We start from the raw sequence: 26639 nt of genomic DNA, 5'->3' as shown, positions 1-26639 counted from the left end.
TGGAGCATATTCGCTGTTGGCCTTCAGACAATTGCGAGAGGCCATCACGCGGGCTGTTGAAATCCAGATTCACGCTGTCAAAGCAATTGAAGTAGCTCACGCGCACAAATTTTCCAGCAGAATTGCCCTTTCTATGGCAACAGTGTGTTGGACATACCCAGCTTGGCTTACTTCTCGTCCACCCATTGCCGCCGCTCATATTTCAAACATGACTTACAATCATACTGCGAGAGACGGCATGCATCTTATATGCATGACGTGCATAGCATACTCTGGATCCAAGCGCTACTCAGTGTGCCCTTCAGAGCAATACCATGTTAGACGGCCCAGTGACGCCGGTGTGGCGCGCTGCCGTGCTTGCAGAGGACGCTGGCCTGTACCGGTGCGTCGCCACGAACCACCTGGGGACCGTCTCGACCGAGGCGCTGGTGTGCGTGGCAGGTGAGAACTGACGGCGCGCTCTCCCTCTCTCTGGCCTGCACCCCTCTGTCTCTCCGGGCGGCTCGGTCGGTGGTGTCTGCGACGGCGAGGGCCGGCGTCGTCGTCGGGCGCGAACGTCAAGCTCCGCGCGCCGGCGTGCCGTCGGCGGCGCGAGTTGGAGTCTGCTGCGTCGGGTGCACGCTCGTCGGGGTGGGCGCGGCGGGTGGCGTCGGGCGATGTGCATGGTGAGACGTCCTGTTGGAGACGCGCGCGGCGGCGCAGAGCGCGGGGCGCCTCTGTCGGAACACTTGGCTTGCGGCTTAGACTCTTAGACGGCTTCTAGTCACGTAGAACTAGACGTGCATCTAGCGCTCGGTGCTTCTGCTGCTGTGAGCCAAAACTGTTTGGGCGGATAACCCGTTGCGGTGCTGAGTGCTGAGCTGAGTTGAGTTTGGCGTCGGCTGTCTGGCCACCAATGGCAGCTGCGATCCTAGTGTGTACATACATGTAGGCGGCCCGAGAGCTGCGAACGTGATACGCACAGTGCCTGTCTACTGCTTGTTCCACTCTGCATCTCTGGCCTTTGGTGACCTGTCGTGACCCCTGACCCGGTGACCGTTGGGGTCAGCCGCGCGGCCGTCTGTCTCTGCCGGTACTAATCAAATAAATAACTGCCGCGACCGAGCGGCCTGGCGACGGCGCCTGGTCCAGGTGGGCGGGCGAATGGACTGAATACACGTTCTCAAACGCTGCTCGGTCCGCTGCAGGCAGCACTGGCTCTGGCGCGGGGGCCTCCACGTCACGTGATTGATCAAATGTCCAAAACCCTGCGGCTCCCGCAGATTATATTCCATCCAGCTTTCATCGATCCATTTTGATGTCAACTGCGATCGCGTTGTTACAGAACAACGGTGCGAAGTGGGCACCTCATTAATGACGTGAGCTGTTGGAGCCCTGCGCGCTTTTGTCCGGATGAGAAGAGGAATAGTTGGTGGCATGACACGAGCTGGGCACATGACATCTCCTCCTCTTTAAACGGCATTTTGGGGCGTGGTGATATAAAAAGGTGCATCAAGCTGCTTGCTCAGATCGTCCACTGTAACCGGAAATTCATGATGCACTTGCATCAGAGTCTCTACATTATTTTCTGGAAAGCTGGTTCTCCTGTTTCGCCCTGGTTCTCTGGCTACATAAACCGAACTTAGTTTACTTTATGTCCTAGTCATTCATCGGTGAGGTTTATAACTATATAGTCAGACGTAGGGAGACGATCAAGGTGAGTACGCTTGAAGCTTGCAACTGCTTGAGCTGCTGCTAGCTTGGCCTAGCGACTGAGGCTGCCACGTGTACCATGCATGGCATGTAGACCCCTCCCCGTGTGGTGTCTCCACTAACCTGTTTCACTGCTTCCTCACCGACTCACCACTTCGTGCACTGTGCTGTATCAGACTGTCCCAGCCGCTGCCCCAGCCGCTACCCGTGTCCACGAGCACGCGAGGTCACGGCGGGGTCGTTGACCTGCGACTACGGTCCGCTTGGGTCCGCCGACAATGCGGTGCTCAGCGTCCCTCGCCGGGTCGTACGCCACCTGGCTTCATGCTTTGCGGAGTCAGGTACATACCGGCGCCGGTTTGTAGCGGTGTTAGCGCATCCCTGTGTGGGAGTGCAGATTGAGCTATGTCGCTTGCAGGACTGCGTAGCTTTCGTACGGTGCTGCGCGTTTGCGCCCTTCTCTCCCGCTGCCGCTTGTGCCGTTCGCTGCCTGGCGAAGGTTTGAAGACCGGCTGGTGCTGCGGTGCTTCTGCCGAGGCGGCGCCGGGCGGACAGAGAGCTGGCATGGTGAGGGGGGCGCCGAGACACCCAGCTGAAAGCGGCAAACGGCTCATCCATCGCTGGATGGGCGAAGACAACGCCCCAGCCTCGCAGCACTGCTCAGCGCCACACAACTTACGGCGAACTCCGGCCGTGGAGGGCGGACCGGGCTGTGGAGGAGCGAGTGAGAGGGCCACCTCTGATCGGCAAGGAATCGCCGCTCACCGGGGGACTGCGGGCCCGGACGACGAGTCTGGTTTTGGTTGTCTGGGAGGCTGTCCTCGGAAGTCGCAAACAAGGTTGAAGCGCAATGTCGGTCGGCAACCGCCGGCGGCTGTCGGCCATGTCAGTTGCACAGTTGTATTAGCACTTTAGCGTTCAGGTATGGACAACACATTTGGTCTCATGCGGAGGTTGCGTTTGACCCTTTTCGTTACGAAAAGCATTCTTAGGTTTATGTTACCAGGTGGCTTATCTTAACTTAACAAACTATCCAGATCCAGCTCTATTAGCCCTCGCCCTGGTGAGGGCCGGGGGCGAGCGTTCCTTTAAATTGAAATTTCTAAAAAAATATGTGGCCAGCATGGGTATCTTGCATCAATTTTAAATATCCTAGGGGTATTCATTGCGCGTGTTTTTGTACACTGAAATGCATCTCTGTCATTCTGGTAAGTAGCCACGGTTTAAGAGCGCTCCGCGGCAACCCACGGCCGGCGCGGGCGGCGGGTAGCAACAGACGAACTCTCCCATCGCGCATCGCATCGTTACCTTAACGCAGCCCTACATGACAAATACATCAGAATACACAAACTACATGTTGATGTGTTCAGCACTACACGAAAAGTCGTCTCTGTGTCATGATACCACGTGTCATGGTTTCGTACATATTGGTCTGCAAAACTAAAATAGCGCGGTTTTCAGGAAAAAATTGTTTTAGTTCAGGCGCAATGAGGCTAATTATTGACGCAGCAGCATACAATTTATCAAGTGCGAGATCTCATTGATACCAATCCACTTATTCGTTATCACGGGGCTCCATCTTTGTTAGCTTGAAAACATCAGGTGGTATCGCATCGCCCCACCCCCTGATCAGTCCGCGTCACGCTAACGGGCGAATCAGGGCAAGGTTGACAAACCGGACTTCTCATTGGAAGCTCAAAGGTGAATCGTCCGGAGTCGACCTGTGGTCGCCCCACACCGGCGCTCCCGGCGGCGAGCGTGTGCGTACCAGTTCATACTTCGTGACACGCTCAAAAAGGGGGCGCGAGGGATCTCGTGTATGCTGGATGCGTAAAGTCGCACGCCATGGAAGTGTGGAGGTCCGTCTCTAGCAAAGTTATCCAACACAACTGCCACGCACCCCAACACAAACACATTAACTGTAATATTTTGTTTGCGGCTGATGGATCAGCAGCATTTTGGTGTACTTGTATGATCTGCAATTTACGTCTCCAAGCTACTTATTCACTTGTCAAATCGCACGCACATTTTGAAAGGAGAGGGAGACGGGGGGAGCAGTAAGAAAGAATAGCAACTAAAGGCTTAACGAGGAGTTCGCAGCAACTGCGGGGTTTTGCTCGTATGCGTACGTGGCATTTAGGGCTCATCCAATATCGAATCGTGGACGGAGTGTGTTGCAAATGCCTAAATTCCTCTTGCCGAACGTGTCGCAATTTACCGACACCAGACCCACGGAGGAACAAGCTCTTCGTCGCCATCATGTTATATGGCCGTGGACAGTCTAAATTTGCCGTTGTGTTCGAAGCAAATGTTGAACAACATTGCAACAGAGTAACAGGCGCTGATTGGTAATTTTCCTATGGGCTGACCTTTGACCTTTTATTAGATGTTTATCCGTTCCTGCGAAGGCGGTAAATAAACTTTTCTGGCTTTAGAGAAGTGGTGATACCTACGGCCTGGAAATGTAAATGTCTATTAACACGCGCCTGGGTGGCCGGCTGGATACCCTTCGCTCGGGTGGGGGTCAATTTGATCCCCTAAGATCTCAAGAACTAAGAGAGATAGAGATACCAAATTCACAGAGTGTGTTGACCTGTACGTAAACTCACTTAGGTCAAAGTTCCAGGTTCCAAGGTCATGACCTTCGGGTCAAATAAGGTCAAAAAAGGTCAAATTTCAGGTTGGTCTCTTAAGTGCTCGCAGAACCTAGATAACCGTTGCTAAGCAAAAGTTTTCATGCTCATTTAAGGTCAGTGACCTTTTTTGACCTTTTGAAGGTCATGATGACCAAAATCACACAAGCTGCTCTGAGTTTTGGATTTAAATAAGCGACTAAGATTACCCTTGGCAGTATGTTCCCAAAAATAAAATGTTGACCTGGGTCGTTTTAGATAAATGACCTAATCTGACCTCTGATATGTCCATGGAAGATGCATAATGCGGTTTCTGCTGTCAATAAACTCTAAATGAGCACCAGAAGCTACCCCAAACAGCAAGCTTTAGAGTAATAAAACGGGTTGGTTTGACCTTGGTCTGACCTTCATACCTGACCTTAGGTCAATGCAATTTGCTCATTCAATTGTTGTGTTGCCTAAGAAAGCATTTCAGAGATGTATGGCTTCGTCTAACACCCCGTTGTTGTGTCAGATTGAACGATTCCCAAGAAATTACTTCGCTGAAACCATGGCCTGACTTTGACCTGCCATAGGTCAGCGACCTTACAAGGTAAATCAAATTTTTGTTGCCAAACGATCTGCTATTCAATTGTCTACAGTTGCGTCAAATCTGGCGTGGCTACGCTCCGCCGTTCGGAAACCGCTCCGGAAGCACCTTCGGGGGGTCAATTTGACCACCTACCCAAGCGCGTGTTAAATGGCATTTGAGATGAAAGGAACGTCGCGAAAAAAAGAACGTTGGCAGATATGGATCCTGCTACATGATGATCTCATATACATCTCATTACACGTCTCCATTCGTTTGTCCCCGCGAAAAATGAAAAACAGCGTTCGCGACCACCTATGCGCGGCATGAAAACTGGAAGCGTTCAAACGTGGTAATCGCGAATTAAAAATCGGAACCAAAACTGCACCGAATTAAGTGAATGGCAGGTGGTCAAAACGTCTAAACAGCAGAGAGAGAGAGGAACATGCAGTTAAACTAGCCATTGAACTTCAGGCAGGTCGGAAAGAAGCCAAGTTTTCAGAAGATTCAACACTAATGTCATCGACCAGCAACTAGCGGTCGCAAGTTGAATTGATGCTTGAGTTAGATGGTGAACCACTTATGTTTGAGTTTGATGGTGAACCGCGGATGTGTGAGGTTGATGGTGTATTATAAGGAACCTTACGTGTCGTGTTTTTAGAAACAATTGATAACAGCGGGAAGCTGATGTCACCAGTGTTCCAGCCCACTCGTGTGCTCTCTTGCTCGGAAAATCCATTGGTTTTCTGGTATTCCTCAGAACCTACAGTGTCTTACTTGTCCTGCTGGCGCCTCTGACCTATCCCGGCAGTTTTATGCTGCTGGGGTTTTCGTCACTCTCAATGCCCTGGGGTGCGCCAGGCGTTTAACGCACCTGGGTGCCTAGCTCCTCCACCTACCAACTGACTGAATTGGTTTACAAGGTAAAATACACCTCTGGGTGTCAGTTGTGCAGCCTGCAGATTGCTAGTGATGTGATGAGTGTGGCCAGGTAAAACAAGGTTCAAAAATTGTTTCAAATTGCATCTTTCTTCAAATTCGAATTTTCATTGAGGTTTTTAACCGGTGTTTGCCGAGGCGTGGCTGGTCACGTGACGCGCGCCATCAGTGATTGTGGCGTTCGTTATGAACATTCGGGGTGCATGGTCGCACGAGTTGAAATACTGAGTTTCCGTCGCATCAACCCACCAGGGCTTTACATCTAAGAGAGCAGACGTTAGAACAGTTCAAAAGTCCCGTTAGTTTTGCAAGTACGAAGCTCGTCGCACTCAGATCTCAAATACAAGACGCTCCAAGGTCACGGTGGTGGAGACTCATCCAAAAAAGCGGTTTCTTCACATTACCCTTTGAAGGCAAATGAGAGCCTACTTTTGCTTAGGAAACACGGCGTACCATCGTTTAACCTGACCCAACATCTAAACGTGAGAAGTATAGCAAAACGATACAATCTTGCACACTTCATTTTACGTGCACAAGGTTACAGCCCCTTTATATAACTCGTGTTTGGGCTTGTTTGGGCTCCATTTTTGTTTATACCAAAAATATATTGGTTTTGCGAGGTAGGCATATGAAAGTCCGATTGATGTGGGATGCCTATTTGTGACAAACTTGAGCATGTTGCAAATTCGTGACTACCGGTCAGGTGACCACGGGTCATGGACGCCATGCTACATAAAGAAATCAAAATACTATTAAAAATACCCCAAATGGACCTTGACGCGACTTAACCTTGATATGATCTTAACCTCAACTTAGCTTACGCAACCCTTGCCGCACTGGAACGTTTTCACTTCCCCACAAGAGGCCTTCAGGGCTGAGGCTGAAAACCTGAAAACTAAACGAGTTGGTGGCATGAAGATTATGGTATGGAAAAAAATCGTCAAATTACATCAGTTAAATGTAATGAACAGTGGTAAATGTGTTCTTTATGCAGGTCAATAGGGTTTTAGGTGAAATATTATAATTCTACGGACCCGTTCCGGTATATCAGCACTAAGCATGACACTTAACTACGACAACGCAGAAAGCAGCACTGAATACCTGTTTGAAAATCTTATCAGATAGACACTAGTGGACGTCGACAGATGCGACCTGTGGTCAGTGGCGCAGCCAGGGAGGGAGAGGGGGGAATCTGATGGGCTTCAGCCACTTTCCCCTCCCCCGTCAGGCTCAAGCGCAGTTTTCACCACGCCACGACTAAATGTTCTTCCGGAATCTGGTGATCAAAGAAAGCTTTTTGTGTTCAGTACCATGGACAGCCACGTGTAGAGTCCAACAGCCGTAATTTGGTAACAATACCAGCCTGTAGCCGTGTGACTGTGTAAAGTGCGCAACTGAAACAACTGTTTAACACGCGCCCGGGTGGCCGGCTAGGTACCCTTCGCTTCGATGAGGGTCAATTTGACCCGCTGAGATCTCGGAAACTAAGAGAGCTAGAGACACCAAATTTACAAGGTGTGTTGATCTGTACGTGAACTCACCTAGTTCAACGTTTGAGATTCCTCTATCATGACCTTTAGGTTAACAAATGTCAAACCAAATCAAATTCCAGGTTGGTCTCCAAAGTGCCCCAAGAACCCAGATAACTGTTTCTAAGCGCAAAGGGTCACAAGCTCATTTAAGGTCATTGACTTTCTTTGACCTTTTGAAGGTCATGGTGACCAAAATCATACAAGACTGCTTTGAGTTTTGCATTTGAATAAGCGACAAAGATTACGCTAGGCAGTATGTTCCTGAAAACAAAATGTCAACCTGGGTTATCTTAGGTCAATGACCTGTTCTTTTTTCTAAGAAGTCAATGGAAGATGTATAATGCGGTTCCTGTCATCAATAGATTCGATATAAGCACCAAAAACTATCCCATACAGCAAGCTCCAGAGTAATAAAACGGATTGTTTTGACCTTGGTCTGGCCTTCATACCTGACCTTCAGTCAACTTAATTTGCTCATGCAATATTTGTGTTGCGTAAGAAAGCATTTCAGAGATGTATGGTTTTGTCAAACACTCCGTTGTTGCATCAGATTGAACGATTCCCTAGAAATTACCTTTGCTGAAATCATGGCCTTACTTTGGCCTGCCATAAGGTCAGTGACCTTACTAGGTAAGTCTAAATGTTTTATGCCAAACGATCTGCTATTTAATTGTCTACAGCTACGCAAAATTTGGCGCGGCTACGCCGTGCTGTTTGGAAACCATTCCAGAAAAACCTTCGGGGGTCATTCTGACCCACCCGAGCGCGTGTTAAGGCAACGGGGCAAACCAACGTCGATAGGCAATTGATACGCTAAGTACTATGCGTCTCAGCGTTTGCGGTGGATGTTAGTCTGTCCGCATCGCGCATGTTCGTTTAATGGGGCTGGGACTCGCTCGTAAAAATTAGGCTCTCCTCGTTGCAAACCATGGTAATTTACGTAATCCCGTCGCAAACTCTGGCTGCACACCTGTCTGTGATATATCATGTCAGGTCAAAGCGGTGAAAGCTGTCGTCGCTCCAGTCTGTCCGCTTTTATCAAGACTTAAAGAAGCCTCATCAATGGGAAAGGCCACGTTAAAAAGAAATTTCATGAACCCAACGATGCGCACTATGTGTCATTACGTTTAGATCGTATTCCATTCAGAATTCAAAACCTGGGCTCAAAGGTAAAAATTTGACCCAGCTTGACCTTTTGTAAAGTGACCTTGCAAGGCAACCAAAACGATAGCTACGCGCTTAGAGTGGTGCAGTCTGGAAAAAGCTTTAAGAGTGCCTTTCCAGTGAGAAAAAAATGTTGTTTATCAGTTGAGCACAATGAAACCGCCATGACCTCGAACGAGATTATAGATCATGATATTTCAAGCTCAGAAACTTCCATTTGTACAAGGTCTGTAAGATTCTAAAAACTGAACTACCCAAAATTTAAGTGCTACTTTCAAAGTCGTTTGCAAGCTAGAAGATGCATCTGAAGCCTCCTCGTCAGGCGAGGGTTCATATCACGTAACGTTTTTGTTTCAAAATCCTACTATCTTATTTTTTTCCTGAATCTTTATAGACTACAAAATCAATGTAAAAGCTACCAAATTAGCCAAACGCTTGTCTGACAACCCATTCATCCATAATATTTTTGCCGTGATCTGTCGCGTCATCAGGCGTTGTGAACACGGATGGCATTCCTGGAGCGTTTGGCGGTGGTAGTGGACTTTGACGGTTGGGGGAAACTGTAGGCACCCATATGGAATGGTGGCGGGATGGTTGGGTCGGGTGAACATTTTTGGAAAGATACGGGTGTGGTACGGGTATCGGTAAATGTTTACAAACTGTTGGGTAAATGCTATAAGGAATACAACATAATGCGATTTTCCGCGCTTCTTTTCGTTATTCAGCTTGTTTCACACTGTTTTGGATCCGTTGACGTAAAAAAGTAGGTTTAGTTGAATACTCACCTAAAAAAACTTGTTTGGTAATTAAGAAATAAAGTGCTGAAAACGAGCAAACGTGTGGGCACAACTGATTTCGAATGAGAGCGGGCTGGTATGGGCACAACATGGGCACAACCTCACAAGTAACGGGTGAAGTGAGCAAAGAAACTCTTAACCGATACGACCGTAGACTTTCCATAGAGCTTTCCATAGACGTTCTAAGCTCTTAGGCGTGACGACTATAGCGAGACATTAACAGGGGAGTAAATGTAGCTCCCTGGGTGTCGCGGGCGGCCAAATATTCCGAGCATTGCTGGATTACTCGGGCAGCTCCTGCCCCTGCACATTGGTGACAACTTCCCGAAATCTGAATTACTTGCAGGGAATAGAAGGCAAAATGCTGCCAAAAGAAATAGCAATGAGGTGACACGCTGCCCCGCGCAAACGACCAAGACGTAGGCGCATATATCAGATTAAGCTGGCCTCCAGACGCCCGGACGCCCAACCACGCCCTGCAATCCGCGTTCAGTTCAAGCAGAACGCTGCACGGTATGCAGGCCGCACCAGGCTTACATAACACGGGTTCTAAATACGCGTTATGTAACACGTTTGTTTTGGAGGGGTCTTCAGGAGCGGCTGGTGTGTGCTGCTATGTTAATGGACGTCGATGTGGTCGGATGCCTGTGAACATGTGGCGCTCATTGATATGCTCACATGATGAGAGGAAATGTAACACATCCGAGGAGGCATCCGGCGTTCGCATGTTCAGAGTAACACTACACTGACAGTGTCTTGCTGCAATGCCGGAGATCCGTCATTAGATGTGAATGCTGACGCCGCGTGTTCCTGATCTGAACACGATCATTGGTCATTGGTCGCATAATCACCAATGTGTTTTGAATGGTTTGTGGTCATTTTTGCCCTTGAGATAGCAATGGCCCGGCAGAAAACCGATGCATCGTTACTTTTAGGATTTACTTCAGTTTTGTGCAGTGGCAACTATATCACGCTGCATCGACAGCAATAATTTGATGTTCATCAAGTATCGAGGCGATATTTTGGGGGCGTTTCTAAGTCATATAAATTGTTCTGGAAAGAGAGAAGGCTGGCGATAAGCGGGCACACTGAATGACAAATGTCCCAATATTTGGGTCAATATCAATCCTCATCATTAGCATCATTTGCTTAACATCCTGTCAGACATGTTAACAAAAAGCATGGACATATGCATGGCACACATTCAATATACGTGGTTGTCTCACTAATCCACCATTAGGACGTGTGCTAGTCTTCTGGCTTCTGGGCCAGCTGCACTCAAACTGTTTAAGAGGCTCAGTTACGTCGAACTGGGACCACACTGGAGAAAATCAAGCAGCTGTCTAGATTAAAAATAAAGTGTCAGTCGACGTTTTTCGCCGCAGCCAGCGACCCCGCCCTTTTTCAGTTATGTACCAAAATACGTGTGGGAATGTGCGCACATGTGAACACGTGTGGACATGGCCCTGATTTGGAAAAGATCATCATTCAGTCTCCAGTACACCAAGACAGACTGCTGGGCCTGGGTTTTGTTTCTATCTAACGTTTCTGAATCACGGTCACGACTACTGCGTACTATTGATTCTCCATGGAAGTCAAGACTTGAAAACACACTCTTCGAAGAATCCTTCGGCGGTGAAATCTTCTCAGCATTCCACCGTTACGTCCCCTGTGGTCGTTTGGTAGTTTAATATCATTTTGCTAGAATGAACCGAGACTGAGAAAGTTACGTAAGTTGTTCAGTGCATTAGCAAGGAGCATTATTCACATAGATAAGACAGAAGTAATAGCCTTATTCCTCGGAGAAAACCAGGAGAATGGAAATATGGTTGGGTTGATGTTTTAGCAACATCCTCCTCTGCTATTGTTTCGATCAAGGCATGTTGCCAAGCGATAAATATCAACCCAACTGAATCTCCATTCTCCTGGTTTTATCCGACGAATAAGGGTATTACTGCTGTCTTACCTATGAGACTGACAAGAAAATGTAAGTCATCTTTGGACAATTAGTTTTTTCAGTGTGGATGGTTCACAGCGAGGGGCTAATTATTTGTGTATCGCACCAAGCGACGGGAGTGTCTGTGTGTTATCAACGCGTGTGAATTCCGGATCTCTATGCTTCCATTTCACACTTTGTTCATGTTTGTTTTCCGAGAATAAGCATGTAAATGAGTATTAAGTTGCCTCGCAGACAATGCCTTGCTCTGGAATAGCCTCGCTGATAAGCTCAAGTTTCATAACTCACCGGATGAAAGTGAAATGTGTGCGGCCTTGCTTTAAATCTGCGCACTCAGTGATGGGTGTAAGGACAGAGGGAGTGCAAGGAGTCATGACCTCCCCCCCCCCCCCCCCCCCACATTTTTCAGATTAAGGTTGTGTTTAGCTTACTTTTGCACCACATTAAACATACATACCGATTTGCATATTTCACCAGCCATGTTCTTCAAGATGTGTTATCTTTTTCGTTTGCTTACTGACCATCGTTAGTGTCACAGCCGCAAGGCCGGCGCCGTGCGGCCCATGGAGACTGCAACGCCGGGCGTCGGGGTTGTTGCAGTGACTTGCGAGCGCGCATGTTCAAAACCATATCACACAGTTTTTGATCAGTAATAAATTCTGACGGAATCTTGAACATTTTCGTATGAACATGGATTAGCCATGTTGATGCAAATTTGGGATCCCCTTTCATTTACAATATACGTTCAGCGGGTCCTCAATATATCTGAAGAACACGGGAAAGACATGGAACTGGGGTCTATGTGTGAATCATTGGACCACCTGCGAGGATCAGGGATGTCGTTGCGTCAGTGAGGGTCCCTGTGCTGATCGGGGCCCACTGCGCGGGTAAGAAGGCCTCCCGATACGATATATCCTTCTAATTGCCTTCAGATTGACCAGGAGATCCCGTCCCGTGTCGCCAGAATGACAGCCAGAAGACACGTCGCGATGGGACGGGATGGCCTTCACCCTTGACCAGAAACAGTATTGTGCCCCTGGTGTCCTATTCAAGGTGCCCCTTGCTCGGGAGGAAATAAGGGACCTCATTATTGTAAGTAGAGTGTGGATTTCATTATTGTTGAATAAAGTTGGTCAAAATAGGCTTAAAAAGGTCATCCCATGCTTGCCTGAGAACGTTTATTCTTTCAGGGTGGAGTAGTGAAACAAATTACATAAAAAGATTTGAACATGTCCGCCCGCAACCTCCAGAGAAAGAACAACGATTGCCTGGGCTACGGCTTCCGTAAAACCGAACGGCTTCGGCCACTGCAAGTGCCACCAGACGGCGGGTGCCGTGTCAATCTGTCTTCCGGACAGATTGATGGTGACAAAAGCACGAAAAATAGAAATGCTACCTTTATTCTGCAAATTCCACCACCAGATTTCAGCCCCACATTGCGGTGTTTTCAAGGCCAGTCCGTTCTTATAATCAGTCTAAAAATCGCACACGTGAAGTATGCGCCCAGACTGCCTTCTTAATGTAAGATTTAATGTCATCAAGCGTTCAAAGGTACTTCTTTCAGAAGGGTCTTCATTTTCGTCCACCCGTTGGCCACGGCCCAGTGCTAGTTGGTGGACCGACGCTGCGCGGCCTACGGAGACGGCAACGCCCGAAGTCGGGGTTTTGTTTCTAAGATTTTCGGTTGCGCGTGCTCAAAATTATGTCACATAATTCGTATTACTAATCGATTTAAGTGTCCAACGGCAATTCTTCAGAGGCGTTATCAATTTCGTCCACCGGCGAGCCACGGCTAAAAATTAACCGCAGGGCTAACGCTTCGCGGACGATGGAGACTGCAACGCCTGGTGCCGAGATTTTTGCTGCTAACGTTTGCAAGCGCACGTGTTAAAAAACACGTTACATAAATTGCATCACTAGTCGATTCTGACTGAATGGTGACCATTTCTAGGTAAGCATGGCTTGGGCGTGTTAATGCATATTGTTGACCACTCGACCTGCCATCAAAATTTCATATTCAACTTGCGATCAAATAAATCGATCTAAGCTACCTTCGCGATGCTCTTAATGTCTGTGGAGCCCGGAAAACCCTGAAAACGTCTGAATTCTAACGGTTCAGAGGGACTCCACTAAACCATTGCAAATTTAGGGCGCCAGTGGCTTATTCCATGCGGTCGCTTGGCGCCTAATTTCCGCAGTTTATTGACTTCAAGATGCAAACAGAATTAATTTCACGGTGGCTTCTGGTTTCTGTTCGGATTAAAAGGCAAAATAACGATAAAACATAGAAAACTGTGTCCCCTAGTAAGTAAGCTATCCGAGCATAGCTTTGGGGATCACCATAAGAGGGGCTTACGTCCACCCAGTGTCCCTCCTTGGCAAGGCTCTGGCTACTCCCCTACCTACACGCGAAAGCAGATCGAGTCGTCTATGTTGAATGATGGACAACGAAATGTCCGTTACCCCAGTTTATACCTAAGGCAGGCAGCTTCCCGGAGCCTATTCGGAAAAAGATGCTGTTGCAGGTGTCCAACATATGCTTCCCACACCAAGTAATGCTTATCCAGAAATATGCAACAAAGCAACCATACGACCAGTTCGCAGTCAGACATGTGGAAGACAGCCGGGCCAGGGCAGTGGCCGCCGACGGCGGACGGGAGCAGGGCCCAGACAACGAACATATGATCGGCGGCAGAAAGCACGCTTTTAACATCGGAATCGATTATGTTATATTCTATTTCGGCAACAACTTTTTATAGGCAAATGGTTTTATGGTGTACATAAAAGTCTACGGAGGTGAAAGGACACAAGCTTAATTATCCGACGGAAATGCAATTACTATTCAACCTCTTGCACATGTCCATATAACAGCAATCCAATAAGACTATCGCTTAAAATCTACGTTTGAGTCAACTCCTGCATGGTATAAGTAAATGTGGTTGAATAAACTTAGACTTGCCCAGATTTACGGGAATTCTGAAAAATTGGTTCTTTTTGACTTAACGAAAAGTCGACTGATTCCAGAACCGATTTGAACCCGTCCCTGGAGCACGCGCAAGTCTGCTGGTGACCACGGCCCAAGGCTATAAATACAGAAGCGCTTCTGTAGAAAATTACCACAAAAGCGTTAAACGTAGCAGGTCTTTTTCGCCGTTCATTCCAATGCCTAGAAACAAAGCGTCTGCGACAAACCGAGAGCAAAGCGACGAACGATATGAGGGGTGGAACAGTTCTAAGTTGTCTAGCTGGTGCTGACAATGTAACGCCTGGTCACAGAATCAAAGTTCTTGCAGCTTTGAGTAAAGAAAATTACATAACTGCAATACATATATCTCCTAGATTACTTGGCTTTCTTAGTGAACTATCAAAACCGAGCTTTTCGGTCCCCAACCAGCGTCGTAACCACATTGGGGAGATGATCCGCTCAGAGATGTCGCTAGTGTGACGGTCTGGCCGCCGTTGGCAGCGCCTGCATTCCTGCCACCACCGTCGGTGGTTTATTTTTGCCGGGCCGTATTTTGTTTGGGGTGGCTGCCAAGCGGCGCCCTCCTCTCCCAGTCGCCCCCGCGGCGGGTCGCCCACTCTGCGCGGTTTGCCGCGAGCAGACATGACGCGTACTGAGGTCGCGACGACGCCCCCGCCGCCCCACTCGCCCCCAGCGCACTCTCCAGGTCGCTGGCTGCGGCGCTGGAGTGCGTGTTAGGGAACAGCGGTCTGATACGGGGATTATTGATTATGCTTGTATCAACCTGGCCTCGGTCCAAATAATGATTTATCAAAGTTGTCTCCGTCAGTGGGAATTTCCAGCACCTGCCGGATTTTCCAATACCTGGCGATTCGAACTTAAGCCTCCGATGTTGTTTTCAGGTGGGTGGAAACCAGCTTCCAAGTGGATCGTGATCCCTCAGTGCAAACGTCATGTGGCGAATGTCAGTGTTAAGTACTTAGCGATTCCCCCAGGGTCTAATCATACATATGTGAAGACCACTGAATTAATGGTCACTACGTAGTGGGGGCCCATGACAAGGCACCGAACGGAAGAGAGAACAAACCTGTTTGCATGTTTTATGAAACAAATGTAAGTCTCCTGTTTGGTATGACCTATTATACAGAAGTGCTACAGTACTGCTATAGCACATTTTATGCGTGTGCTACCCAGCGCCTCTAAGCTGAGATTGACACACTCGATATACCTACTCATTTACTTTCCGGGGATTCATGTCAGGAGCCATTCCGTCCATAGCTCCTCAGTCAAAGCAATATATCATACGCATTAGCGTGGTTTGGGATTTGTATTCGGAGACACCACCTGACGGATCCACAGTTCGAAGTGGCAGTCCCCAATTCAACCCTGCTCCAATCGCCATGACCGCAGCGTCTTTAGCTTCACGTCCGAATGTCCCCGTTTTGCCCGGAGCGGCGGCCTGGCCAGCCAGCTGGCCGTCGGGGGTCCGGCGTGGGCTCGAGCTCTGAACGCTGACGCTGCTGGCGGCTGGCTGCCGGGGTCCGGCGTGGGCTGGAGCTCTGGACGCTGACGCTGCTGGCGGCTGGCCGTCGGGGGTCCGGCGTGGGTTCGAGCTTTGAACGCTGACGCCACTGGCGGCTGGCCGTCGGGGTCCGGCGTGGGCTCGAGCTTTGAACGCTGACGCCGCTGGCGGCTGGCCGCCGGGGTCCGGCGTGGGCTCGAGCTTTGAACGCTGACGCTGCTGGCGGCTGGCTGCCGGGGTCCGGCGTGGGCTGGAGCTCTGAACGCTGACGCCGCTGGCGGCTGGCCGCCGGGGTCCGGCGTGGGCTGGAGCTCTGAACGCTGACGCCGCTGGCGGCTGACCGCCGGGGTCCGGCGTGGGCTCGAGCTCTGGACGCTGACGCCGCTGGCGGGTCGGCCGCCTCCCAGTGACGTTGCTCTTGGCGCGTTCTGCCGTCGCGCCGTTTATTTATCCTCCAGCCGGTGGACCCAGGAGACCATGCAGACGAGCGTCGCGCGCTTCAGCGGGTCCTGCTGCCCGGCGATGATGTGCCCATGGGCGGGGAAGTGACGCCGCCGCTGACGCCGGTCTCTGAGTGTGCGGACGATGAGCAACCTCTAAATTTAACACGGCCGGCTCGCTCTTAAATCAACGGGCGAAGTAATTCGTGACCCGGCTGCTTGGAAGCTGGGTGAAATCAGGGCTTTGGCGTCATTAGGGCGTCTGAGTAATGCCGTTTATTCGAAAACCGAAGTGACGTAATGTAACCGATATTCTCTGCTACAATATATACTCCATGTTGAGCAGAATGCACCCTTGTAGAACCACGCTTCTTAGATCGCGTCAATCCAGGTTAGATATTCGTTTATAAATCTACAAAATCCAGGGGCCAACATCGTCGCGATTATCACAGGTTAGCCCAGGAGCCTGTTTGCGGCGGCTTCGCCGCGGTCGCCGCATTCTCTTAGAGAGCTGCCACGGACCGCAACCGCTGATCGCCTCTAACATGACTGCATCGCTTGACTTCCCGTCAGGTCACTGTGGCTGGGAGTTACTTATCTGCTCTTCTCTCTCAGTGAACTTGTACCGACACACAGTCCGCTAAAGAATGGTCACCTTGCAAGCCCTCCCCCTCGCTCCCGATGGTGCCTTCTGGGGCTACAAAAGAAGTTTCTTAAAGCTTAAGGAGCGGATTTCCCCTGGAGGAATAGTCTACAGGTGGCTAGCTGGATATCCCCTGGAGGGATAGTCTACGGATGGCTAGCTGGATTTCCCGTGGAGGATAGTCTACAGCTGGCTAGCATTCTGGCAGATTCTCATACTCAGTGAGACGATTAAACTGGAACGGTGATAGTCATCGTGTGAATAAACCACTTTTGCAAATGTCGGTGCAAGCATGAACAGCGAATTAACAACAAAGAGAGAGTTAAGCCAGTACAAGATACCCAATATGTTTGTCAGGCGGTATACGAAGCGCAGCAGTTACCGATCTGTCATATAACGCGAGGGAGCCAAGTAAATCAAGTTGTGCTAGACTGTCACAATCGCGTACTGAAGCACCGTAGGCGACATATGTCCCGGCATTGCCCTGAAGCCAGAGTGATGTGAAGTCGATGACAAACAAGCCTGAGAGCGGATTATGATACATGCAGCCCCAGAGCGTATTACAAATGGCGTCTGGAGGATATTTCACGTACTTTCACCGATTATGCATACACATTGGTCCCGATTATACCTGGAGTCTTAATAAGCCCTTTATTGATGCTGAGGTGAATTAGGCAGGCTATGATCATCATAGTCAAAATATAGCCCAAAGAATGATAAAATTATTTCACTGTGCGGCTTCGTCGAGACTCGCCCTTTCGGCCTTTTCTATTATTATGAGCATGGGCTATCTCATATACCAGACAACAATCTTAATTATGAACGTATGAACGTATCGTCTAAAAAACGATATTCGATATACAAACCTAAACGTAGATGCACACGAGCCCTTTTTCGGCGTGGCAGCTAAGATAGAACAATTTCCGTCTTTGGTTCCCCCGTCGGTCAGGGTCGCATATCTCAGCGTCGTTGCGTTAGGTAATTACATCATGCCAAGTCGTACTAGACTTTCCCAATGAACCATGCTCCTGTTTCACGATGCAGACTGATTAGCCAGCTGATCATCAGTCACGGGCCGTGGTGAGCCAATCGCTCTTTTCGCTTATCAACACTCAGTAATATTAACTTTATTTATTACTTTCCGCTTTTGTTTGTTGACCTAATTTCACTATGAACACAGCAATGCTACATGCATGGTTATGTGGCATTCCCAGGTTCGTTTGTTGGTTGGTTGTCGATTCACTTACTGGATTTCTGATCATTTCATGTTATTCCATCAAGCTAGCTGTTGCCTGTATTGGCTTAGATCCACTTGAGATAGCTCTGCTGAGCCTGTGTTCCTGCCTCCCTGTGTTCAGCTAATGCACTCCATGCCTGGCCACTGGCCTGAAAGACAACCGAGAGGTTTTTGAGCGCAGCTGCCGGTCTTCTGCGCCACCGCCGACCGCCGGAGTGCGGTTTTTGCTGTTGTCAGAAGGCCGCGAGGTTTGTTTGACGTCCTCCGACTGACAGGACAGCTGGGCCCATCACGCCTGTCGTCGCGCTCTTCTCTGGGAGAGGTGCGCTCACCTGTCTCTCACGCTCTCACCGCGGTGCTTAGCGCGCCGGGAAAATATTGTGGTGCGGGCGAGTGGCAAATTTTCCTTATGGGCCGTGATGAACGAGAACCGGCGGCCGTGAGTCGGGGGTCAGTTGTCACGGGGATTACCGTTGGCAACGAACCCGCTTTGGCCGGTGGGCGGAACACAGGAATGCCTCGCGGTGGATCCGCGCGAGAGCCAACTTTCCACCAGCACTCGGCAGCAAATTAACCCCAGTCAAAACTAGCCGGCACAGAAGTTGAAACGGTGGGTAAACCCTACTACATCTCCTGCACGGACAAACTCAATGCCGACAGTCAACAATAAGCTTTTTTTATTGAACACTGCATACCCAACATAAACATCCCATTAATCACGGTGGCTGTGCACGGTCGCTGATCAATGATAACGCAAACACTTTCCAACGACGCCAGCAAAAGACACGACCGATGGCGACGGCGTCGGGTCGACCCCGTATGCCCTGCGGCGGTCGGTGTCCTCGAGGTCCGCTGCGTCCCGACGACCGGCGGCGCCGACGGTCTATTTGTGTTCTTTGACAATCCTGCGTGTCTCCGCGCGATTCCGGCGGCCCTTATGTTAGCGAGAGCAAAATGCCGGCGCAGCGGCGAAACGTGGCAAGGTGTTAACACCACATCCGCTAGCGTGAGTCAGAAGCAGCTGCGAGCGGCGGCGCCGGCCGGTTCGCCGCGCGTGGGGGCGTGTGATTGGCCGGAGCGCCGGCTTTAGTTCGGACCAACTGTCGCCGCGCCGCCACGGCCGCCCGGCGCCACTCCTCCATCGCTTTTGGCCGCGTACGGAACGCCGCGGACGCGCTTCACGCCGTCGCCTCGTTGGCCAGGGCGCCGCGCACCGCTTCGAAGGGGCCCAGGAGCCGTCGAGTGTCGCCGCCGCCGCCGCCGCCGCCGCCGCCGCAGCCGCAGCGGGCCCGCCGTCGCCATGAGCCAGCAGCTGGCGAAGCTGGAGCCGGTCTCTGGCGAGATCACCAAACAGCAAAGCTCGCACAGTGAGTCGGCAGAGAGCTATGCCATCCCGGGTGGCGAGACGCACGAGCAGACGAGGGACGCTTCGCGTCTCATGGAGGCCAACATCGCCGGCGGGCACCTCAAGCAGCAGACGCAGGAGCACGAGTTCCAGCAGCAGTCGCAGTCTGTGCAAGAGGCGCCCGGCAGCGTCACCAAGAGCAGCCAGCAGGCCAGACAGCACCAGCAGGTCAACGAGGAGTCCAGCAGCAGCCAGCAGCAGAGCGACGACGGCCTGAGCTCCACCACAAAGAGCGTCACCTCCAAGCGCACCGTGCAGCAGAAGAGCTCCGTACAGCAGAGCAGCACGAGCACGAGCAGCACCACTGGTGGTGCACCGCCCACGATGATCCAGATGCCTCAGCAGCAGCAGCAGCTGATGTTGCAGCAGCAACAGCAGATTCAGGAACAGCAGCAGCTGCAAATGCAGCAGCTAGCACAGCAGCAGCAGGAGAAGATGAAGCAGATGGCGGAGCAACAGCTGGCGCAGCAGACGCAGCTGCTGCAGCAGGGGGATAACACGCAAGTCAGCGAGCAGACCCAGCAGACGCAACAGCGGGTGCACAAGCAGGTGACGCAGAAGAAGGTGGTGCAGCAGACGCAACAGCGCGTGGTGCAGCAGCAGCAGACGCAGCAGCAAGGTACGCGACTCTGTCCAGAGCAGGTGTTTAGACCTTTTGGCATGGTCTGCTCATGGTTTTCTTGGCTCCGCTTTATCCAAAAATTTCCTGCAGGACTAGACCACAGGAACTTCCGCAGGAGCAAGATATAACTATTCTTCCCTTTGTTCGGTCGTTGTGTCCGCTTGCATGCTGTCGTGGCCACAGCTAATATCACGTTCTATTCGAGCCTCGATTTATGCTATCAAATATGAGCAGTTTCTGGTCGTGGTATCAGCCACCCGACGGCTTGCTGCTGCTACTCGGTTCCGCAGAACGTGGCATGTTTTGGTGAGCCGTCTGTGCCTTTCGCCAAGCACATTTATCTTCGCTCATCCGCAGCTTTTGCATTAGTGTCGTCGAACTTTGCAGGCGTGCCTCTGATTCGCTTGAGTGTCTGGGCGTGTTTGGTCAGACGTGCGACTAGCACGGGAGGAGTCAGGATAACTGGATATCACGGAACTCTTAGCCTGATGCAAGGTTCTAAGCTCTTACAAGTGTCAGCCTGCTGGATTTTCATGACGTGCAGTCAAGATTTTTAGTGTTGGGTCATAAGAAATTGTGCGCATCAAAAGGTTGAAGACAGCACATGATGCTTGCCAGTTTCTCAAGACGAATCTCGAAGAGAGTACCGCGTGGAAGCCGTTAGCGTGTCATACCCAGCGGGCGTCTAACCTTGTATTCATCGGTAACCCACCGTCCATTGGGCAGCGGCGCGATATAACCCCATGCAATACGTCGCTACCGTCGAAGCGCATGGCTTACGGGGTGCAAATATGGGGGCTTGAGTGCTCGCAAGTGAATACGTCATGACAGGTAACTGACATTGCCACGTGCGAGCTTTGTTAATCATGGCACATTTTCCTGGTAAAAGGACATATTTTATTGTCCTTGCAAAAATTTAGCACGCACTTGTATAACTTTGCTTGCTCGATTTCTCTCTAGTCCTTCACTCACCAATAATGTAATTGCCCTCGCGGCGAAGCACTGTATTTACACGAGTCGTCTCTGAGGGGACGCTGAAGTGTGGATGTGCATTTTGTCAGACGCATCTGCATCGTCACCAGTGCAAGGTTTTGTCAGTACCTTTTGAATACTGAAAGAAGCGGTAAAGTGACTGACCCCTCAAAAATTGTTGAGTCAAGACGTAGAAAGTTTTGGAGCTGTTTTCTGCTTGAGGTACTTTCTGTTCGGCAGGCGCTTACGATTAACGCAATAATAATTGCGCATGTTTTTACCTTAACATGGCGACAGTGTCGAATGTGCAACAGTTACAGAGCGATTGTCTCAGATATGGCAGTAATTAACGCCAGATGATCACGGTAAGACCCCCTTGACGATAAACTGTAAAAAGCAGTTATATGTCCATCGTTTTGCATGCGTTGGAAAGATTGATGTCAATGCTAAGAGTGCAGATCCCAGTGTCTATGTCAACACTGAGATGATTTCGCTTCAAGGCTTAGCACATGTGTTAACGCTTGCAAGGCGTTAACACGGTTTCCTTCAACGTTTAGCTCAAATGACTCGTAATATCGTCGCTTACCGACACCATCTTTCTCCATCCACTCCAGTCGATCAGCCCTTGCTTATATTGGACATGGACAAAACAAGGCGGTCTCATTAATTCTCCTTTTGAGTCGGTTTCAATGCAAATCTGTCCCAAATAAGGTGTGCTGAAATGCGATCATGGGTCTAAATCTGCCGGGCTGGGGTTGGCGCATGCGCAGTGTGGCGGCGTCCGAGCCGACGGAGGACGCGACGGTACCGACGGTACGGCCGCCAACATGCCGCCAGACAGTACAGCCGCCAACATACAGTCACCGTCGAGCCGGCATAATAGGTGCCGACGGCTGACGCAGGCCGACAACACCCACTTGCCAAACGTGCACCCGACGTCAGAGGAAATTAGCTCCAACCGTGTGCGTGCATTTCTACCTGGTTTGCAACAGGCTTGAAACTTGCTGAAGGCTTCTGTCGCCGTCAATCAAGTGGCACTAATTGCATATGAACAATGGTATTGAAGGTAGAGGCTTTGGCAATATGGATAAACCTCTGGTTACCCATAAAAAGAAACAGGTAACGGGGCTGGACTGGGAAGATACTTTCAGGGCATTACCTGTATAGTTGTGGACACAGGCAGGAGGCTCGGAACCGTGAGCCAGATACTTAGATACTATCAATGCCTGTGCTAAACTCACTCATCACCAAAGTTATCCAGAGACCTGCATTGTCGAAGCAAAAATATTGGGCCTAGGCTTAAACATCTCATAATGTCCTCCCTCACGAGAAGTAAAGCTGTGAAAATGGTAACCAAGTGGGTAACTGGCTGGTTAATCTGATAACGAATGGCACACAAGCAGGTACGGTCAAACTCCACGAGTAACGGGTAGGCTATAAAAATGAAATCCTACCTGTGGAAGCCTCTAATGGAAGAAGGCGAGTTCATGATATTTTGTTGTAACGGCTGGATGATTGTGCATCGGCCAATGTCACTGTGTGCTCCCGACACTTTTCATGGGATGCTTACCATCCCTGAGATCACCTGCATACCTCCTGGTAATTCAGTTAAATTTTGTCATGCATAATGGCTGACGAAATTAAATGTATGTGGGTTCCAAGACATTCACTTAGGCTGCACAAGTGCGTTTCGATTTCAAGCATTTTGTTCTCAAAATATGTAACAATGTTTGCTTGATAGCGGCATTTGACCAGATCTCCTGGTATACTGCAATGCCAGTTACTTCCATCACAATGCGTTTGAAGACCAGTCATAACACCGAATAATTCCGATTGTTTTTTCGCAGAGCGTCTTTCAAGTGAGTTAAAGCTGAAACCCAGATATATTCTACACTTTTTGCTTATTTTGAATCCGACTCCCAGCCATCGAACATAGATACACCTTCAGAGATGGATTGTTGGAAAGCTGGCTCGATATGCATCCGGCCAGGCTCGGCAATTTTCGTCGGCGAACTCGATCAATTTCTCGAGATTTATGTCTTTGGTAACGGGCCAAAATACTGCGGAACACGATTATATTTGGGTGAATATTGGTCGATTTGAGCTGTTTATTGTATATGGGCACGGTTAAGAAAAATGTGTCATTTCTTGTCTCCGAGTCAATCGCAGGCGCATCTGTGCGTCGGTCAGTGTTGCGATCGCTTACTGCTTGTTGGACGGTACATTCGCTTACGTCATGCAGTTGGTTTTGGGTCTGCTTTGATTGTCGAAATCTTACCTTAATCCTTAACTCTATTCCTGTCTGAGTGGGGAACGATTCTGACCTCTCTGAAGTTTTTTCGTGACGCATTTCTTTAGGCATTGAGCAAGGTTCTAGAAACGTGATGACTTTTCCTGATGTGAGATTACATCTGGTGATATAATTTGTATATTTATACATGTGCCACAAGCACCTCCATATTTTTCGGAGGGATTGTTTTGGTATCTTGTAAGAACTTATATTTGGCATGCTCCATGTACGCTCACTATGCAGGTAAGATACTTTGCTGCAACATTCAAGATATCCTTGTGCATAATCGGAAACATTGAAGTGCGAAAAGCGGATGCAGGGACACATTTTCGGAGTCAGCCCTCCAATCTTTATGTCCTGAATGGTAGATCCGCCTACGAAACATAAAGAGGTGCATTGTCAAAGTGCGCCACTGGCTATGATGCTATGAAGATAAGTTCATGGTAATTTCTGTGTTGAACTCATTGAGTGTTGGCTTATTTGAACACCCAACAGTATGGTGTTACTGACAAGGTGATCGTGCGATTCGGATGTTTCTAACACGGTCTATCCAGGAGGCTTAAAATGGTTTGTATCAACACGGACCTGTACTGTGAAGTTGATACTGCAAGCACTACCGCTGTGAAGTGTTTTACATCGCCTCCTTTTTATCTCTCCTGACTGCGCTCTGACACGTTAAATATTATTAATTAATTATGGTGTAAATAATGCAACGAGAAATCGTTTCAACCTATGCTGAAATGTCTACCAAAAATATCTCCAGTGCCGGAGAAGGCAAGTGGCTCCCCGCCCAGAATCAGCATAAAAAGGCTGCACAGAAATAGGGCTAAAATTTCCCGAAACGGTGCGAACCGTGGTTTGCGTTGGAACGCAAGAAAGCGTCTCAGAGACGCATGCATGCACCCACACTTCTTTACCACCAGTACCCGCTCTCTTTTCTGCCCAAATGTGCCGCTCTCCTGTCGTTTCGACGTCGTAGGTCAGACTTAGATCTGGCTTCTTCCGTGCCGTGTTCTCTTTCGCGATGTTTCTTCCGAGAATTTTACGCCTCAGCCGTTGCTCGAATGAGGATAACATTTGGCTCAAGTTGGATGTTTGTTTGCAGTTTGTTTGCAGTTTGCTCAAGCAATGTGGTAGGAAAATCTCGTTTGATTGGACGGCCTGTCCAAAACTTCCTAAACTTGTATTCAGCTCAACTGTTCAAAAACTGCACTTTTTACTGCTGGAAACCACATATAATTGTGACATAGGTACCAGGATATTGGCTTCCAGAGGGCGAGACGGTTGATCTGGGCTGAACCGTGTATTTCAAGCTAAAATGCGCTGCTGAATGCCAGCCCATTTGACACGCGGCCTCGCTCGTTATAGCCTGAAAATAGTAGCATTCTGCAGCTGTTTTGTCTTCAACCAACTATTGACACGGTGGTGGAAGGAGTGTGCAGACAAAGAGGTGGTGCAGTCTGGCCCCCTCTTCTTCGCCCTCCTGTTCATCCTCTTGTTTTCCTCCTCTGAAAGTGTTGGCTGGGGAGTCCGGTCCCAAAAAAATTTCATTGTCAAGCTCCAACTCAGTAACCAATGACGACAACCAGCCAGTGGAAGGGCTTTCTTGGTGCTTAGGTTTGGCTGATGAGGCTTCTGTTAGCGGACTTTTTTACATTTTTGAAAGTAACGCACACATGACGAACATAGCCTTGTTAGAGTGTTCTGATGTCTCAGGACGTTTTGCGTGCCGTTCAAATGATGCTTAGCGCAACGTATAACGTATGCCTTAACGACAAATATAACACGGCGAATACTCACATCGCAGGTGAGGACATGCAAAGTTAATATCGAGTGAAGCTCTTGCAGCCTGTTGCGGGGTGACGAGTTTGCACTACGATGCCTCCACCCGTGCCTTGAATGTCCATCATAGCATCGCGCCCTCTCGGCGGGATGGTGGAAAGTACGCCGACTCCGTGTCACGACGAAGGCTCAACAGTAAGTTCATGTGCCCACCATCAAGTGGCTCGCACCCACCCAAGGCGTCAAATTTACTCGTCAAGGAAGTCAAATGTCTGCAGCAGGGGGATATGTATACTCCTTCAAGGTTCCCAGCACAGCGCCTTCTGTTAAGCATACTAGGGGAATTATCAAATAGTTTTGACCATGTGGTATCAAGTGTCCCGCAACAGGGCTTGCGTAGCAAGAACTCAGGTTCAGCCAAACCGGAGAAAACAAGCAATAAGAAACAAATAATATTATAATATAACGGTCATCCAAGCAACACTCCACCGGGCCTTCGCCAATCAGCGGCCTTGCCCTTACGACCCCTCCTCGCGCGGAGGTGGCGCCTCAGGCGCGCCGCGCCGCGGGCTATATTTACCGCCAATGACCGATCAAAGCAAGTGAGACATTGCGCCAGCGGGCCGGTCCAGGGGGCGGCGGGAGGCGTCAGCTGGCGCAGCGGCACTCGGTGGCGCGCGGGTGGTGCGGCCGCACTGGTGACGCTGGTGTACCTGCGCAGAGGGGGCCCACGAGCGAGGCCGGTGGGTGAGCGCGCGAGAGTGACAGGCGCCGACGCGGCGCCGGGCCGGGCCCGCCCGCGACAGCGAACCACCGAGTTACGAACGGTGAGTGCTGGGGGGCGAGGTGACGCCGGCCGCACGCGCACGCCGCAGTGTCAAGGTCGTGGGTTAGTACGCGGCCCGTCCTGGGCGCTGCTCGCGACGCAGCGCGAATACGGTTGGGAGTTTGGTAGAGAACGCTCCACTGTTAAGTGTCTGAGAAAGAGAAGGCCGAGTTCTGTCGGATGAATTTCTGATGGCATATTCAAAAACGGCCTTTTTCTTACACTGTATCAGCCCTCTCGAAAAAAGCTAAAACAGGAGAAACTTCGGAGGTAAACTGTGCGCGAGGGCTCAAGCAGATTCAGCTCAGCGCGTCTTCGAAAATGGATCAGCAAGGAGCGCTGCTCACGTCGACCGCCGTGTGGAGACATGATTGGGTGGAAATGGCTTGTGGGTCGGTGTGCTCTCACCGAATAAGTATTAAGAGCTTCCGCGTTCAGACTGCCTTGCTGTTGCACGCTCCAAGTAGTTAAGAATGCTGACGAATGAAAAAGTTCCGATCAAAATACTGCCCCCTAGAAATTACTAGTTTTCAAGATCACCTGAAATCGCTTGGGTACAAAAAGTTACTTGTTTCTAGGGCATGGGGGCTACAGGGAAAAGGGTATTACAAACCTTTGCGGAAATATCGTACAGCCGTGCTGCGGCTGTCTAG

At 49.9% G+C, this 26639-nt stretch overlaps 2 protein-coding genes across 2 annotated transcripts in view; both read left to right on the top strand.

The window, feature by feature from the left end:
• Nucleotides 1–1171, top strand: part of LOC119109551 (muscle M-line assembly protein unc-89) — a 112597-nt gene extending 111426 nt beyond the window's left edge. The window contains exon 45 of the mRNA XM_037233223.1: nt 364–1171. Within this exon, the coding sequence (XP_037089118.1) occupies nt 364–452 (89 nt within the window). The 3' untranslated portion in view covers nt 453–1171. The remainder of the gene's footprint in view (nt 1–363) is intronic.
• Nucleotides 1172–19239: 18068 nt separating this feature from the next.
• LOC119109550 (titin) overlaps nt 19240–26639 on the top strand; it is a gene marked incomplete at its 3' end in the record, with an annotated part of 117801 nt that continues 110401 nt past the window's right edge. Inside the window, 1 exon segment of the mRNA XM_037233219.1 lies at nt 19240–20113. Coding sequence (XP_037089114.1) covers nt 19390–20113 — 724 coding nt within the window. The 5' untranslated portion in view covers nt 19240–19389.

Source organism: Pollicipes pollicipes, unplaced genomic scaffold (assembly GCF_011947565.3).
Source record: "Pollicipes pollicipes isolate AB1234 unplaced genomic scaffold, Ppol_2.1 Scaffold_7231;HRSCAF=8579_pilon_pilon_pilon, whole genome shotgun sequence".
Taxonomy (NCBI): Eukaryota; Metazoa; Arthropoda; class Thecostraca; order Pollicipedomorpha; family Pollicipedidae; genus Pollicipes; species Pollicipes pollicipes.
The sequence above is the reverse complement of the archived record's forward strand: the minus strand, read 5'-3'. Positions and strand labels throughout refer to the sequence as shown.